Below are 16,755 nucleotides of genomic sequence, written 5' to 3'. Positions count from 1 at the left end.
TTTTATTTTGGCGGCAGCAGAACCCCCCCGGCCAATAGAAAACTGTTGGGCGGAGCTAGCTGTCACTGCTAGCTCTGCCCAATCGTTATCTATTTTATTTTTTCTACTTTTTTAACTGTTTTTTTATTCTGCTCGGTACCACAGAGGTATCGAGCAGAATAGCCGAGCTGAATGCCGCTCGGCGGCATTCGGCTATTCACTCACTGCTGTTCGGCATCTATGAGAATAGGCCGAACAGCAGCGAGTAGTCTGCTGGGGATTCGGCTCAGCCGATCCAGATGTTGGATCGGCTGAGTCGAACTCCTTCTGCACTTCAGGTCAGCCGAACATGCTGAGCATGTTTGCCCGACCTGAAGCCACCCGATGTACGGCTGACTCCAGCCGATATATGGCTGAAATCAGCCGTACAAGCCTGAAGTGAATAGCCGAACAACATTCGGCTCACTTCGGGTCGGTTATTCACTCGGCTGCCGTCGGCAGCTTAGTGAATAGACCCCTTAGTATACTGGTGTTTTCTCTGTGATGGTCCTGGAGTTGTCTGTGTTCCAGTTAACACAGGACTCTGTTATTTGGATCAGGCCAGTGAATATGTGAATTCTTCTTGAGTTTTGGGATTTTCTTTGAAGACTCACATGTTATGAGTGACACATAGGGGCTTGTTGCTGTGTCTGTGGTATTTCCACAGAAACAGTTGCAGCTGGCTAGCAACTGTATATAGAAGACCTGATCTCCTCTGGTTTTACTGTTACTTGCTCACTTAAATTTTTAGTTAGCTGAGAATGTTTTTATCTGTGTTTCGGTTTGTTCCCAGAATCAACTTTGGCAACTTCATTACTGTTGTTTGCCTTTCCTGTGTAGCTGCATGCAAGTGCTGGGATTGATGATATCCAAACATCCAAATATTTCAAACAATTCATCACACAGCTACCTCCTCATGTATCACTTCCCCCTCCCTTTTAGATTGTAAGCCCTCAGGGGCAGGGCCCTCCTTACCATCTTGTCTTGAATTGTAATGTGATTGTAATGTCTTCCTTACCGTATTTGCCGGCGTATAAGACGGGGTTTGAGACCCCAAAAAATCGCCCGAAAATCGGGGGTCGTCTTATACACCAGGTATACTTCGGTATACTGTATGTAGCTTCGACTACATACAGTATACCGCGCTGAGCCAATCACGGCAGGCTTTCTATTCTTTAATACAAAGCCTGTATTTACTGAATACAAAGCCTGCCGTGATTAGCTCAGCACTGAGCCAATCACGGCAGGCTTTGTATTCAGTAAATACAGGCTTTGTATTAAAGAATAGAAAGCCTGCCGTGATTGGCTCAGCGCAGTAGTAGCTGAAGGACGGAAGATGGAGGAGCTGCTGGGATCCTGGACAAGGTAAGAGACTGTAATCCCGAGTGTGGCTCGGGGTTAACACTTATGGTACTAAAAATTAACCCCGAGCCACACTCGGGAATACCGCCAAGGAGGTTAGTAAGTGCATTTAAACATTGTTTTGGGCTATACTCGTCTTATACGACGAGTATAGCCCAAAACCTATATTTTTACACAAAAAGTGGGGGGTTGTCTTATATGCCCAGCCGTCTTATACACCGGCAAATACGCTATATTGTAAAGCTCTGTACAAACTGTTGGCGCTATATAATTCCTGTATAATAATAATATCCACCATCCAAACAGTGCCATTTGCTCAATTCAAAGCACTCAAAAGATTGCACTGCTCCTCCACAGCACAAAAGCAGGGGCTATCCAAGTGCTCACCGGCTGGAGCTCGTCCTTGCTCCCTCATTTGCTGCCATCAAAATAATAAAACACCCGGCCACACTCAATTTGACCCATTGGCTCAATTTAATTTCAGAACTTGCAAAGGAACATTTTCATGGCATGGAACAAATCTAGTCTTTCTCTGAATAAGATGACCTGGTTACCTCCTTAAACCTAGCCTTCTGCTCATACTTCTTAGGCAAAAGGTTCTGCAAGCAGCTGGTAATGTCCTTGGTTTGCCTTTTGCTTTGTTTTTTTCTTGTTGTGCTAGTTCACCTGTGTTTGTTCTGGTATAAGTACAGTCTCCTGAGGTACATACCACTTGTTAGTTTACATCCTTCATTACAGCACCTCTGGTCAACTGGACAGCATGGCTAATGTGCAGTTGGCAACGCATTGGATGAGACTTTAATTAGTCCATCTTAAACAATGAAATTCTGGTTTGTTGTATTCCTTTTTCTTCTTGCATTGGAAGATTACTTTATAGGAAGAATTCTTTCACACAAACATTAGGTTGATCTGCATAAACCATTGAGCAATCATTTAATTCTATTACAGCTATATGAATACAACTATTGCAAGCTGGAATACGAGCCTTGAAAGTGTTTTTACATTGAGTATTCCCTTGTTTGTAATACAGTCTGTAATTATGCAGGTCTCTTCATTCAACAGGAGTTCCATTGCAGTTCTAAATACCCAAGTAAGCCTGTTTCTGCCTCATTAGATTGTTGATTTGTTTGCATTTAGTTAGTAAAAATGTAACATTTATCATGAAGAGTTTTGGTATATCTGTTTGATAAGTGCAAAAAAAAGGGTTGATCCTGAGAGAAATTTCAATGCTGTGCGGTTTCCTGTATACTCTGCACTGTTAACATACTTTGCACTGTTAACTAACAGATTTTAGTCCTTCACAGTTCAACTTTTTGAACTACAAACACCTCCCTTCTATGTAATGGAGATGAGGAGAGGGGGAGGTGTTTTTTAGTCCTGTCCCGGGATTACAACATTGCTGGTCTATAAATACAGAACAGTAAGGGGGTTATTCACAAACCTGCCAAAGGATCTAGCCGTAGCTTCACCTGATCCTTCGGCTAGTTTTGCCCCATGACCCCTTCGGTTCAGGCTGCTGTATGGTCTATTCACTATAGCCCGTACAACTCCCGACGTTGGCCGAGTGGCTCAGTCGAGCCGAAGGTATATGCCTCGACTCGACTGAGCCAAGGTCTGTTTTTTTTTTTCTTCTGACATCGGAGCTGCCGGCCGCCGTCAGTCAGAAAAAAAAACAGCATAGGAATGCATAGCTATATTCCTATTTACTATTTCAATTTGCAATAGCCAATAGCAAACTAGCTATTGCACCCACCCACTGCTGCTATCAGCAGAGGGGACCTGAAGTTCTCCATCAGGTCCTCTCTAGTGATTGACAGGAGCAGAGGGCAGGTGCAATAGTCAACTTGCTATTGGATATTGCAAATTGAAATAGCCAATAGGAATCTAGCTATGCATTCCTATGCCGTTTTTTTTTTGTTATTCTAACAGCAGCAGCTGTCAGAATACTAAAAAAAAAGAAACTTGCAGATAGCAAAGAAGCTATTGCTTCCTCTGCTATCTGCCATCATTTCAACGGGGGGTGCTCTCTCCCCCCTGCATTACAATGAGAGTTTAGCAGAGCCGGAGGTGCCATGAAAGCCGACTCTGCTGAGCTCTCATGGTACTGACAGTTCAGCGTCCCCTGGTTGCCAGGGGACGCTGAACTGTCAGTACCATGAGAACTCAGCAGAGTCGGCTTTCATGGCACCTCCGGCTCTGCTAATCGTTTACTATTTTTTTGCTCGGCGGGATTCGGCTATTCACTCACTGCTGTTCGGCCTCTATGAGAATAGGCCGAACAGCAGCTAATAGCCTGCCAGAGGTTCGGCTCAGCTGATCCAAATGTTGGATCGGCTAAATCTAACTCCTGCACTTCGGGTCGGCCGAGCATGCTGAGCATGTTCGGCCGACCCGAACCCAGCCGCAGCAAGCCGATGTACGGCTGATTTCAGTCGGTATACGGCTGAAATGAGCCGTACAAGCCTGAAGTGAATTGCCAAACAGGGTTCGGCTCACTTCACTTCGGGTCGGTTATTCACACGGCTGCCCTCGGCAACTTTGTGAATAACCCTCTAAGTTAACAATGTCACCCCTGGGCAGGAAGTGTCTTACTGGCAGGATCACCAGGTAAAAATAAAGTCTAAAAAGAAGGAAAACTAATGCAGCTACCACATCTAAGGACAGGTGTGCTAGAATATATTAAGTTTCTGTTCTTGGGTTTAGATGCACCTAAGTCCCCTGGGCCCCATTCTGCATTTAGGGTACAAGTTTGAATATGTGGGTTGTGGCTTTGCTGATTAAGGCCAGAACAGATGGCTAGAAGAATGAGTTGAAGTTGTTAGTGATCACAAATTAATGATCTGAATGGTTGTTTCTTTAAAATAGGCTGTTTACCTGTTTTACCTTTTTGTTCATACAAAACTAATCACCAGATACATTTCAGCTATGTTCAGTGTTTGTTATAAATAACATCTTTCCCATCCTATGATAGAAATTATTCCAAAAACTATAACCAGACGTCTTTGATGAATTTCTGCTTTTGTAATAACAAATTAAATTGTCTTTATGTTTGTGACTCGTCATTATGGATTCTTCATATGATAGTGTGACTTTTTTCTGTGTTCTTTCCTTCCACTTTATTTTGAGTGTGTTTACATGATATTGTAGTTGAACATTCAAGGACAGATTAGATTGTGTCAAGAGGAAAAAACTTATTTTTTTTGTTTACATCTTTCATCAGAAGAAGATCAGCGCCAAGGACAACTATTTTAACTTCACCAGTTTTCTGGAATGTGGTTACCTCTGTTTTCTTTGAGTAGTACACTATGAAACCTTTAGGGCACCAGCCTGTCCCAGTTTTCCCAGAAAAGTCTATAATTACTCATTATTGTAAATATTAGGCTTCTGATGTATCACAGTTCTGAAGATAAGTACTGATAGTCATTTGGAAGTGTTCTACTGCATTTTACTCTTCAATGCAATGTATTTATGAGCAGCTCTGCAGACATCCATGTTGCTACCTACATTATATAGGGACGTAAGCATCTATGGGATTCAGTGTAATGAGATAAATATCTGTTGTCCTAGAAGGAATGAAATTCAATAAGAAGTGCATGCAATACCTACTTAACTCAAAATAAGGTATCCATGCCTCACCAATTACCTTAACACATTTCTCAGTGCTTAAACAATAAAATGAATATCCACCATTCTTACCAATATAAGAAAGACATTGTGTGCTCTCCTACAGAACATGTACATGTATTAAATTACAGCAATATGTTTGAGCTTAAAGTGAGCCTATGTTCAGGGTATGAGCATCCAAGTATTTGCATATTTTTTAACAAGTAGTAGATAAGCTTGAAAACAAGCCCTTACAGATCCCTTGTAGAACAATTCATCCTCTAAGTTCACAGCTGTCTCTGTCTGTCTGAAACACATGCTTAGACCATGCATGCAGATCAGGAAGGCTAACACTCCTAATCTTGCTGCTAAAGTACTGAAATCACTGGATCAGCATCACAGCCAGAAAACTGGTATTTTCCAAAGGTGAGGTCAGCATTAACAGCTTCCATACTTTCTCAGTGATGGTTTTCTTTGAAATAATCCAGCTATGCATAGTCAATTGTGGGATAAACGAATACATCATATGGGCGTAACTTTTCTGATGGGTTAAAGAGAATGATTCCTTTTGTGTCTGAAAGAGTATAAAAAAGAAAACATGAAATAGTAAAAACTCAAATTTATGGTTTAAACCTGCTCTTAACCTATACTTTACAATTACATTCCGTCTGGAAAATGATCAAATTAAATGGGGCTCTATGCGCTGTGTCACATTCCTCTACCCACTTTAAAGTGCAAAAATTATATGTCATAAATGAATGGATTTCCTGACTATACAGTATGCGAAAATGGAAAACAGATGGAATGCAAAAAGTGTATTATACTTTTGGCTGCAGCCTGAATGAAATTCATAGTTGTGTGCATATGTGAAACAATATGAACACACATTTAGTAAACCAAGAACAAAATTATAGAAATATGAAACATTTTCTGCAACACTGTATAACATGTAATGTGTTCTGTTAAAGAAAGAGTTTAAAGGGATAGTCCACAAAAAAGAACTTCAACCTACTCATTTATTCATACTGACCCTGCTTAGGTCAACTGCTTGCCTTCTGAAATATAAAAGGATGACCTGTAATTTTTATGCTTACTAAATATAGACCTATACATATTGACCAAATATAAAGATAGATAATAATTGATGTGATACATGTATTCCTGTCTATTTATGATGTATCTCCTAATGTTCAATAACCTTCTGTTGGGTCTAACCATCAACTTCTAGTTTTTGCTAGGAGTGTTTTTACTGTACAGCTCATTTGCCAATTAAACTTAGTTGGCTCTGAGATTCATTCACAGTGCATAAAATGGATCTTGTAGAACATAGGACTGGAGCACAGCATTTCATTGGTTAGTGCTCTTGCCTTATACTGCTTGGATACTGGCTTGAATTTCCATTAGGCACACGAATGGAATTTGTATGTCCTTCCTCTGTGGGTTTCTCTTGGCTGCTCTGGTTCACTACCAAAACCACAATGATAGGTTAATAGACTTGCACACAATTTAGTCCTAGTGTTTGTATATAAATGTGCCTGTGGCAGGGACATTAGACAGTTAGGCTGTTGGGGTGGGGGAGGGCGGAGGAGCTTATCTAAATGGTAATATGTGTAAATGGAAACAAGTGAGCTGGCCAAATATTTGGACATCTGTTAATTTTGACAAGTGATCAAAGAGCTGTCCACTTTTTGTGCAGTTGGCAAACTCATCGCAACAATGTTACTTAATTAGGTAACTCTATCTCTTGGTGTACATATAGTAAATGCATCATCCTATATTCGGTAGGGACTGAGGGACAGTGTTTAACCATCTGTGGAGCTTGTCAGCTATACCTAAAAATTTCTTGCAGCAATCAGAAGTGTTTGGTTGAACATACGCACTTTTTTCCTGTGATAAGTGGAACCATGGATATTACAGAGGACCCCGAAATTCATGCAAGGTCCACTTTTTAATGTATCCCTCCTTACTATAACACCAAGTAAATGCTTAAAAAAATGTAGTGCATGGGTGACATCATCATCCTGTAGATGAGATCCTGGTAAATGCTGAGTACTCCACATTTCGCAAGAAGATGCTGCAACAGTGTTGGAAGCATTTTCTTCATATTTCCGCTACTCAATATTTCCCAGTTCCCACCAGGAGGATGATGATGTCAGTCTTAGCTGGGCACTGCAAGTGGAAACCAGGGAAATGTAAGTATATTATCAAATTTTTTTTTCCTGCAGGTGTTTTTTTTTGAACTTTTACATTTCATCAAGGGGGAGGGGAGTCAGATTCAAAATGCAGACCATGCTTTTTAGGTGCATGTTTAGCTTCAACAGTATGCACCTTTATTTTTCAATTAACATAATTCTATGCAGTACACGTTTTACAGTATACCACAATATAATCCATTGCTCCCAGCTATTGGTTTTTAAGGCAGAATTATATTGTTACTGAGAGCCTCATGCTTGTATTTGTCTAAGGGTGGGCTCTTGTGTCAATGAAAGAGGGCAGTGATCTGACATTCTTCAAGTCCTACTATTCTAAGGATGTTTATTTGTGGGCTGGAAACTATAACATTTAAATATAGGTCTACAAAGCATTGCTTGAAACAATCTGAAAGGAACTGGTACACATTTAGAGATTACCCTTCGTGACCAAATGAGAAAAAAAACATTACAATAATGCATAGGTTTTCCTTTTACAGAGCAGAACATTAAAAGACATAAAAACAACTGGTAACCATTTCTCATTTCTAGTAAATCTTTTCCACTTGTTCGAACCACCTGTAGTACAAAACATGCCCCTTACAAAGTCATTTTCTTGTTAGACAAAGTCTGCTTGATTGTCTTAAATTGTAAAAATCACTGGCGTCCTGGCAGTAAATATGTCTTATCTTAGTCTCTCGATCTCAAGCGAGTAAAAGCAAACACAAGCATGCAAATGCAATTAGCAAGACATATGTTTCAATAAGTTGACATATCAAAGAGCAGCGGAGCTGGTAACTAATAGGAAGCAATCTCTCATCAAGTGTTGATTTAGCACTGTAGGGATACAAGAAAGGAGAGATGAGAAAAGATGTGTTCTGGAAATTAGGAGACTTGCAGAAGTAAAATGTCTGGAGATAATGAGACACGTGAAAATCTTTTAGCACCTCTCTTTTTACTTTCTGTGTCAAAAACATTTCTAGGAATCGCCAAAGGGCAAAACACAATGTTGTTAAAGAGGAAATATGTATGTACATAACTGTGTGCATCTACATGTACATCTATCTATGTATGCACTACCTTTTTTCTTCAGTTTGTGAGTATTATCATATTCTCACATCAACATGTGTTTATGTGTTCACTCCACCTAACGCCACCTCCACAGACTGCCTATGGTTTGTAGGGTTATCAGCCTTTATACAAAAAATGGGACAGGCATTTTTTCCTCTTTATGTATTTGTGTACTGACACCAATAATGGGGCCCCTACCAATCTCATACCTCTGCTTCAGCTTGAAGAGTGGCTTTAAAGATCACAAACAACCATTTTTAATTAGCTGCTTAGTATTCGTTAAAGAAGGCATACACTAATTATACAACTAGGACATTCATGTTTTCTTTATTTTCCTCTTATCTTATCTATTTGTTTTTTCAATTAATATTGGCTGATTACAAGATCTTATAAAAGGTGAAGAGTTCTGACATAATTTGTCTCAATGTCACCTGCTACTTTAAAAGCTAAAATTTCAGTAACAGAGTGTGGAATGGTTATATCCACCGAATGATATTTTAGTAGAGTTCAAATTAAATGTAGGTTGTATGACAACATTCTTACGCTAGCGACACATTTTACAATCTGGCTGTACAAGTGTAGGTCAAATGGTGCAAAGTGAAAACATCTCACATTCAACATGTTTGGGCAAAACAAATAGGAGGTAATATTTGGTCAACTTTACAATTTGCTTAGATAAAAAATGTCCATCTTACGCAGCTGCTGTTTCATATAAGCTTATCCAATTTTAGCACTATATTGCCTGCTAAGTGAGCCTACAAAAATGGGGATAAATCCAGTTGTCCACTGACCATGCAATAGAATTTTAACGTGAGACCAAATTTTTTTCTAATTTTCTTTTTCTCCTGTAACAGGAAATGGGTATGGCAATCATCGTAATTCGCCAGGTCTGCTGGTCTCACCTGGTAACTTGAATAAAAATATGCAAACAAAGTCACCACCGCCAATGAACTTGGGGATGAACAATCGTAAACCTGACCTCAGAGTTCTTATTCCACCTGGCAGCAAGAATACAATGCCCTCTGTGGTAAATTATTGCTCTTAATTCATTGTTTGATTATTACTATGTTGCTATTTTTGTTTATACCACCTAGTATATCTATAGAAAGCTGTATAATGTTATGTGGGTGTCTCACTAGAACAACTGATCTGAAAGATTAATAATTAGGGTTAGCTGTGGATGTAACTTGAAACTTTGTGTTGTTTTCACCCATAATGAGTGCCATGTGTTGTAGGAAAATCATACTGTATGTGTGAGACACTGGGCTATGCCAAATCATAGATCTTCTGCTCTGAATATGGCAGAATACAATTCTTGTTGGCAGTTGAAGAGTTTATTCTTTACACACACACACACACAGTCATTCAAAAGTATTTGTGGATAATGCTGTTAATTCCCCAGAAAATGCTCTATATTGACTCTGATATTAAACCTAAAACACAATATAACCTTAAATAAAATAACAAATGACAACATCTACAAATACTTATATTAACACTGATCTGTCTGTATATCATTTACATTATTTGACATTTTAAGGCTAAAAGAGGTTAAGTTATGTGTTCTTCAGTAAGGTTAAGCTTTATCTCAAGAAGCATTTTTAAATTGGATAGAGTAAGGAATGGATAAAACATCTGTCAGTGGGGTTTTTTTTTTGCTCTCTTTGTCCTTTTTGGGGCGATTTCCCTTCACTTCCTGTCCTGTAGTCACAACAGGGAGTAAGAGAAGATCTCTCCAAAGTGAGGGAAGTCCTTTCTTAGACAGTTAGACAGTTGTCACGGGAATAAGTGTACGCATTGATTTCCCCTCTGTTTCTGTTCTGGTTCTTGGTTGATTCCTCAATTCAGTCGCAGTGACAGCGATCACCAGAATAAACAGAGAGAATGGGTACAACTCATTAAAAATATTGTTTAGTAATGTTTTAAAACATTTTACATTTTTAGCCAGGTAAATATAAAATATTTAAAATCCTTATTTTATATTAAAATTTTCATCTAGTGACTGGAGCTCTGCTGTCCTCTTCAGCTGTCTCAAGCTACTCTTAGCAGCTTTGCAGAAAAAAAAATATTGTTAACTGAACTCAAAAGCTCAAGCAGAAATGTACACAAAACCAAATAAATCAATGTTATTCATCATCCTCTGCTTTGTATGGCCTGTGACACCACTGTCATAGGTGCACCCTGTATTAAATGTTAATTTGTAAACTAAAGATTTTGTAAAATGGTAATAAAGTTGGTTTACAAAAGTTTAAAACTTAAATGGGAAATAAAATTGACACTGGGGCAGGTCCATGACAGCCTGGGCTCACAGGGAATGGGTAAATGTCATTCAACCCCAGAACATAAGCAATGCTGGACTCCAAACAATGGACAGGAGGTGAGCATTGATGCTTTTTTAATTTTTAAACAATTTTGTCAATTTAAATAAAAAAATTCATTTAAGCTGGAGCTCTGTTTAAAGAGAGAGAGAGAAAAAAAAGAGAAGACAGGAAGATTTGAATAATAATTTTTTAGACCCTTTGGTCTATACATAACATAAAACACAAATTACCCTGGCCAGTTCACAATAACTCTCTTGCTGTACCTAACAAGAAGTCATCAGAATGATTTATTTCTTGCCCCTTAAAGAAATTAGATCTCTACCGGGATTAGAGAACTGACCTAAGTGGGTCACACTTTGGTATCCAGGAAGAGTCAGGAGGGGAGGGAGGTTAGTAATATTTTCTGTATAAATGACAACCCCATTAAATGAATGCAGTGAGAGAGAGAAGCTTGATGTGCTGCAGAATCTCTGTGCATTTAAAATCTACAAGCAACATTATATTTCAACTATCATTTCACCTTTATTAATAATGTATCAATACTAATTGTTACTTAATACTCCTTTTCCCTGCTCTCAGTCTGAGGATGTCGATCTCCTTCTGGTAAGTGGCAAAGAGTGTTTAAGAAGGTTTTTAACTCTTCTACTTTGTGTGTTGTTACTGTGAAGGAAAATTCCACATTGCCAGATTATATTTAAAAGCAACATAACAATAAAAAAAAAAAGTTCTTAGTGTATAAGTATACAAGACTGGAAACAGCCTAGATCTTGTAATAGGTGTGTTGTCACTTGGCCACTACACATTTAATACCTTGAGCTAAATGGCCAATTGCTAAAATATGTATAAACCTGCATCTTATATAATGTGAAATAGCGAGACTTGCTAATAAAAAAAAAAAAAAAAGGATCCTTACTGCCATCTGCTGCTAACCATGTTAACTGCAGCAAAAAGCCATTGTAAAGGTGTCTTTTTTTTAACTAAGTCTAAGCCTAGTCACTGGTAATTTTAATGACATTTTTGCATTTGAATGATAAAGAAACAATGATAGTACAGTATGCATATTTCATCAATTTTCCACATGGTCTGTTTTCAACTCACAATAAAGCAACCTTTACTCGTGGCAAGTTCAATTGCCTAGGAGAAGCTGATGTAATGGGTTGCCATGGCGACACTTGGTCTCTTGAAAGATTGTAAATGATAGGGTTGGAAGAGTTCATGGGAGCCACATGCTAAATGATTAATTTGTATCATGTTGAAGTGTTTTTTTTTCTTGAGAAAAATAAAATAAAAACGTTCCGCACCTGATAAACTTACTAATAATCTTGTTATTCTTGTCTTTTTTTTCTTCTCGTCTCTCTCAATAGAATCAAAGGATAAACAACTCACAATCTGCTCAGTCACTGGCTACCCCAGTGGTTCCTGTAGCGACACCGACTTTACCAGGGCAGGGGATGGGAGGATACCCATCAGCAATTTCAACAACGTATGGCAATGGTGAGCAGTGCTAGAAGAAAACAATAACAAAAAGTGTCAGATTCTATTTTTCTTGTGGTCAAGTGACTGCTATGCAGCTCTATGCAGGCCAAGGCAGTGACTGTGGCCAAGGCATGCTGGTGACCCTGCTGGACTAATCTGCCCTTTGTTGATAAGCGAGGCTTCCTGAAGGAGCTACTGTCACTCAAGCATTATGACCACCCTGGCCGGTGTGGGTACCTGTGGCATGGCAGCTGTCTATGAGCAGAATAGAGCTTGACATACATAGGCACATCATGCTGGAGTGACAATCCTTACATGGCTATGAATAACGTTGCCACGCTTTATTAGGAAGAAAAAGCAACTGACAAAATACATTGTATTTTATTCACAGAGTAAAGCAGTTGGGAAAAACTAAAGGGCAACACAACATTTCACTTTATCTGAATAAGCTGTTGGTGATAATATATTATTTAGGTTTACTGTCACTTTAAAGGTGACATAACTAAAGAGTCCAATTCGGGTGGAGTATTAATAGCTAAGGCAGCTGTGTAAATAATGTCACCCTTATTTCTGTTCACAGTTCTGCCTGAGCAAACAGGTAGCTCAGTGAAATTATTTTAACAATCAGTTGTAAATTCCCCCTGAAACTGGGAACGAAGCTGAAAGGCAAGGGATAGCAAAGCCATAGGGGTTTTACCGCATCCGGTCAGGTCAGAGGATAGTTGTGTAGCAGTGGATCTGAAAGAAAAGTCACATGTTTTTTCCATGATCTCATCAGAATTTGTTCTAGATTATGATGTCACCTGTTAAGAATAATCCACATCCACCTTTATATTTTTGTTTTTGCTTTATTAACAAAAAGCATACATTCAACATAAAATAAGGACAGTCAGGATGAAGAATATGGGGTCTATTCACTAAGATGCCGAGGGCATCCGAGTGAATGACCGATCTGAAGTGAAGTGAGCCGAACACTGTTCGGCTATTCACTTCAGGCTGGTCCGGCTGATTTCAGCCGTACATCGGCTTGCTTCGCGTGGCTTCGAGTCGGCCGAACATGCTCAGCATGTTCGGCCTCTCTGCTGATTGACAGCAGCAGTGGGCGGGTGCAATAGCTAGTTTGCTATTGGCTATTGCAAATTGAAATAGCCAATAGGAATCTAGCTATGCATTCCTATCGGCTCCGATGTCAGAAGGAAAAAAAACGAGCAGGGAAAGGTTTACTCTGCTCGATCGAGCAGAGTGAATCTTTCTGAGAGAAAGTGTTTATTTCCCAGGCGGCCGGGAGCATATTAGACTCCCAGAGCATCCGGGGGAGGGATGACAGATGGCGTTCCTGGTTACCAGGTAACCAGGAAAGCCATCTGTCATTACACACTGAGAACACAGAGAGGCCACTGTGATATCATAGTGGCCCGGCCGGGTTCTCAGTGTGTAATGACAGCGTCCCTGGTTACCTAGTAACCAGGGACGCTGATCTCTCTGCAAGTGGCCGGAGCCAGCCGTAAGATGACGGCTGGCTCCGCCCAGCTGCCAGAAGCTCGGCCAGCTTCGGCTCTCACCTTGGCTCAGCCGAGCCGAAGCATATGCCTTTGGCTCGACTGAGCCGCTCGGCCGACTTTGGGAGCTGTAGGGCTATAGTGCATAGCCCGTACAGCAGCCCTTCAGTTCTACTGAACCGAAGGGGTCCTGGGGCCGAAGCTAGCCGAAGGATCAGCCGAAGCTACGGCTAGATCCTTCGACAGCTTAGTGAATAGACCCCAGTATTTTTGCTTGCACATGATTGGTTGATGCTAGTCAGCAGAACTTCACCTCATTCACTAAGCTAAGGGAAACTTCCTCTGCAAAGTGTTAATTCACTTGCAAAGTGAACACAATATTTGCCTTTAGTAAACCAACTCCATACTGTCCATCTCCCAGCCCCTGAATACACATACCAGTATTCTGTTGTTAAAAAGAAATGTTAATCATCTATGAGCTGTTTGCTTTGTACATGACTGAAGGGATCCCAGCTTCGCTCTATTCACTCAGTTAGCTGTCATTTCGTAATGTGAAATTGCTCTACTCCTTCTGTAAATCAACCCCAGGTCAGCAGCTATGAGAACTATCAGAATTATTCTTACATACAGTAGGTAAAGAAAAAGAAAGTAACCCTACCCTGTTATGATAATTGAACAATGCATATACAAAATAGGGCTGTGCAAATTAATAATTAATTTATCAATTAATCGTTAATCTTTTTGATCGATTAAAATATTTTTGATCGATTAATTTTTTTTAAAAACTCTGCACGAGCGCCAGCCAAGGCATTGGCCTATACACATACAGCACACCAATGAAGTCATACAATGAATTAGGATCACACTAATCCAGCACGTTATTATTCTGAGTTGCCCCACGTGAGATTAATAACGTGCTGGATTAGTGTGATCCTAGTTAATTTTATTACTTCATTGCTGTGCTTTATGTGTATAGGCCAATGTAGTTGGATCTGTATGTGCATTATAATTAATCGAAATGAATCAATTAATCGATTAAAAAAAATTTTGATTAATCGAACACAAAAATGTTAATCATTAACAGCCCTAATACAAAATATTGGTTCTCTTTTAATGTTAGACTATTTAAAAAAGAAAGGTGGAGAGGAGTTGGAGCACAATATTCTGTAACTTAGAGAATATTGTCATGCTGGAGGATCTTGTATACATAAAGCCATGCCCTAGCCTCTATTTTTGACCCGGGTATACACATGAAAAGCAATATGCCTATTTGCAGTTGCTGTCTTTTTCTTTCATCCTCCTTTCCTTCTAAGCTATGTGATTTGATATGAAAGCGTTAAAGTATGAACTAAAGGAGAATCTGCCATTCAGTTGGGCTTTTTCTAACAAGTTCAGTTTTATCCAGATGGCTCAACTTAAATGTAAGACAGCCCCGCCCCCTTCCGAATCTGCTGTCTTCTCTAGAACTTACTTCATCGTTGCCTTATTGATCTTCATGCAGTAGAGCTAATCCTGTTAGTGTTAATTTTAGTCATGAAACAAATTGTACACTACCTCCTCTGTCTTGTAGATCTAAAATATATCACAGTGAAAGGGGGATTGTAACATTAATAGATTATGATTCCTTATTATTTCTTTATTATAGGTATTTATATAGTGCCAATAATTTACGCAGTGCTTTACATTGCACATCAATATCAGTCCCTGCCCTAAAAAAGCCTACCATCTATAGTTCCTATCTCATATTTATACACACATACTAGGGCTAATTTCCTAACCGAATGTCTTTGGAATGTGGGAGGAAACCGGAGTACCCGGAGGAAACCTTCACAAGCACAGGGAGAACATGCAAATTCCATGTAGAGTTATTAGTTACATTTTATTGCATTGTATAATAACAAAAATAATCATGTGCACAAAACAATAAATGGGCTTTTCATTAGAGAAGCAAATTCATGCAGCCGTGTTCAAACCCACTGAAAATTATTTTCTCATATGAAGTATAATTGCCTTTTTTTCTATTAAAAGTAAATAAAGAGGAATCAGCAGGGAATTTCTGCCATGTCCTTCATCTGTCAGCTTGTCACATATGATAAAATTGCTTGAATTGTGCAACAGTTTAATTCCATTAGTGGGTTGATTTTGTCTAAAAATAAAAGTGCATATTGGCTGCCAGTATTTTTAAAGCTTAACTCCAGACAAAAAAAAGTAAACCCCAACTCCAAGCAAATATTTTTTCTTTTTTTTAGTATTGGACAGAGTAGGAAAAGCCCCATATTGGTGTCCACACTAATGAAATGTCCCCTTACTTCCTGTCATAACAAGAGGTCATTCAGAATCTCTCCATTGGGGACAAATATATTTTTTCATTAAAATGGGGAAGGGTTAAATATTCTGACAGTTTATTATCATTGTCCGTGACTTGCTGCCCCATTGGTATTCATTCCTTTTCATTCTTTTCCCAAGGTAAAATCTCCCCGCTTGGGTCATCAATAAAAACTTGACAGAAGTATTTAATTTTTTCCAAGTCTATTTAAGACTAAAAAAAAAAGGTTTTCACTGGAGTGTGATATACCCTCTGTCAGCTTTTTATTACTGTCCTCCCATTTGTCAAGAGTTGGGCTTCATTAAGGGTGCATTAGGTTCAATTCACAAAGCTAAAACAACAGGATATGGATTCTATTTTTTTTTATTATAGTTATTTTCAACTTAGACCAATAAGGTTTGAAACATTAGTGACATTGCTAAAAATACAGCTCATTAGCCTTGTGTTAAAGCTTTGTGAATTGAATCTGTGTATAGAACTTGAATGGAAATAGGGAAAACAGTAAAGAGAGCCTTTTTTGCTGCTATATGTTGAATCAGATAACAGAGCTCAGTCTTCATGTATCCTAAATCCCTTTGATTACGTTGACTTTACATGCTTGAGAATATTTACCCATGCTACTGAAAAATTAATTTTTATTGTTTTTGTATGCATTTCTATTGTAGAATACTCTCTAAGCAGTGCAGACCTGTCATCTCTCTCTGGGTTTAATAGCAGCGCCCTTCACCTTGGCTCAGTTACTGGCTGGCAACAACACCATCTGCATAACATGCCTCCATCCGCTCTCAGCCACCTGGGGTAAGCTATGTGCCTAGGTACAATGGGAAGATACATTAGACTACAATATCAGATGGTCATAATAACTACAGTACTGACATATATATATATAT

The 16,755-nt window shown here is 39.1% G+C and overlaps 1 protein-coding gene across 4 annotated transcripts in view; it reads left to right on the top strand.

Annotated features, from left to right (window-relative positions):
• Positions 1-16,755, top strand: part of MEF2C (myocyte enhancer factor 2C) — a 124,009-nt gene that overhangs the window by 99,127 nt on the left and 8,127 nt on the right. For 2 of the 4 annotated variants that reach the window (XM_018559239.1, XM_018559237.1), the window contains exons 7-10: positions 9,098-9,270; positions 11,144-11,167; positions 11,929-12,058; positions 16,531-16,663. In XM_018559239.1, coding sequence (XP_018414741.1) covers positions 9,098-9,270; positions 11,144-11,167; positions 11,929-12,058; positions 16,531-16,663 — 460 coding nt within the window. The remainder of the gene's footprint in view (positions 1-9,097; positions 9,271-11,143; positions 11,168-11,928; positions 12,059-16,530; positions 16,664-16,755) is intronic. The other 2 variants (XM_018559241.1, XM_018559238.1) reach the window with 1 other exon arrangement.

The sequence above is a fragment of the Nanorana parkeri genome, unplaced genomic scaffold (assembly GCF_000935625.1).
Source record: "Nanorana parkeri isolate BGI_ZX_2015 unplaced genomic scaffold, ASM93562v1 scaffold384, whole genome shotgun sequence".
NCBI classification, from domain to species: Eukaryota; Metazoa; Chordata; class Amphibia; order Anura; family Dicroglossidae; genus Nanorana; species Nanorana parkeri.
The sequence above is the reverse complement of the archived record's forward strand: the minus strand, read 5'-3'. Positions and strand labels throughout refer to the sequence as shown.